This window comes from Monomorium pharaonis, chromosome 5 (genome assembly GCF_013373865.1).
Source record: "Monomorium pharaonis isolate MP-MQ-018 chromosome 5, ASM1337386v2, whole genome shotgun sequence".
NCBI classification, from domain to species: Eukaryota; Metazoa; Arthropoda; class Insecta; order Hymenoptera; family Formicidae; genus Monomorium; species Monomorium pharaonis.
The window spans coordinates 15281861-15283559 of NC_050471.1; the positions used below are offsets into that span (position 1 = coordinate 15281861).

The 1699-nt window shown below is 36.0% G+C and overlaps 1 protein-coding gene across 1 annotated transcript; it reads left to right on the plus strand.

Annotated features, from left to right (window-relative positions):
* The first annotated feature begins 355 nt into the window (after positions 1-355).
* LOC118645761 lies at positions 356-1182 on the plus strand. The gene is made up of 2 exons (XM_036287470.1): positions 356-706; positions 985-1182. The coding sequence occupies exons 1-2, from the start codon at positions 356-358 to the stop codon at positions 1180-1182; spliced, it is 549 nt and encodes a 182-aa protein (XP_036143363.1).
* The last annotated feature ends 517 nt before the right edge of the window (positions 1183-1699 follow it).

The window sequence follows — 1699 nt, forward strand, 5'->3', positions numbered from 1 at the left end:
CGGGTCTCTCCGGTCACACACACCTTTTTCTTTACTTTGTATATTGACCACACCTTTTAACTAATAAAGTATTTTTCTGTTTACACAATTTAGAATTGATACGAACAATCTATTAATTATAACAGGTTATGAGCTCAGGTCTACTATATGTGTGAGTTTCGCAAATGTGAAATCGCGAAATATAAAATATAACGGGCGTGAACTGGTGTGTGTCCATCATAACCTAAAACAACTTATATACGAACGCATCAAGTCTCGCGTCGTATATTGTGAGAGTACATACGAGCGCATCAAGGTCCGCGCCGTATATCGTAGAGATACGTACGAGCGCATCAGATCTTGCAACAAGGAGAAAATGTCAGACAACAGGATCGACATAGGATCGGTCGGAAAGTTCGATGGTAAAAACTACTACCAATGGAAGTTTAAACTCTGCTGCGCCTTACAAGCAAAAGGCCTCTTTGGAATTAGCAAGGGAACGGAGGTGAGACCGGTCACGGAGGGAAATGAACAGAAGAAATGGATAAAGGATGACGCATATATTATGTTCTTACTAACATCGGCAATGGATTATTCACAAATAACGCTCATCGAGAATTGTCAATCATCGAAGCAGATTATAGATAAGTTAGACGCGATTTATGAACAAAAGACTGAAATGAATAAAATGATAGCACATGAGAAATTTTTACAGTATAAAATGGATGTAAATGTTTAGTTTGCGAGATATATCGAGAAAACGCAAAAATGTCTCATCTTTGAAGGGTGGTTTCACCCCTTCAAACCGTTTATAAGCACCAACTAAAAATTTCTAAATTCATGTATTTACCCCCTCTACATTTTTGCCAAGTTTCATTAAAATCAGAATCTTCGGATTCGCGAGGTTCCCTTGTAAAATAGGTAGCTTACCTCAGAAGTTTAGAAGCTTTCGTCAAGCATGGTTATCTTTAGATGAAACGAAACAAACAATTCAAAACTTAACAGCGTTTGTTAGATGAAGATGCGAGCCTAAATGCATCCGATAGTTCAGAAGTTGCGTTAGCTGCGTCATCAAATGTAGATAAGAAAAACACTCATGAAGAGAATAAACAGCGGCCGAAATTAGATAAATCAAAAATAATATGTTACAAATATCAAAAGAAGAGGCATTTTACGAAAGAATGTCGTGGGGAAAGGAAATAAAGGGCAACTTGATGTACAGCACAAGTCGCATCAAAGTTCTCAGCAAACAAATTATTCTGCATTTAGTGTACATGAAAACAATGTGGCTGATACACATTTTAATTTAGATGAGGAGGCTTGGATATTAGATAGTGGTGCAACATGACATATCGTCCCGATTTTCTATCTAATTTTAAAGTCATAAACGATAACACTGTTGTTGTCCTAGGTAATGGTCAAGAATTGGCTGTAAAAGGAAAAGGAAATGTTAAAATTAAAAAGCTTGTTAATAATAAGTGATTTGATGCGACAGTGACTAATGTATTGTATGTTCCAAATCTAAACAAAAATTTGTTTTCAGAAGGAGTAATTGCGAAGAAAGGATTGAAAATTGTCGAAGAAAATATTAACGCTAACATCTTCAAAAATAATATACTGATTGCTTTTGCGGTATGTAAAAAAAATAATTTATATCACATGCAATTTTGTACTGTCACAGCTCACGAAGCAAATGTAACCACAAGGGACAGCCTGCGTA

Bases quoted from the DNA above. Each gene is read 5' to 3' on its own strand.
- LOC118645761 (XM_036287470.1), top strand. From the start codon at position 356: ATGTCAGACAACAGGATCGACATAGGATCGGTCGGAAAGTTCGATGGT. The intron at 707-984 runs GTAAATGTTTAG...AAAACTTAACAG, and splicing joins TTTTACAGTATAAAATGGAT to CGTTTGTTAGATGAAGATGC.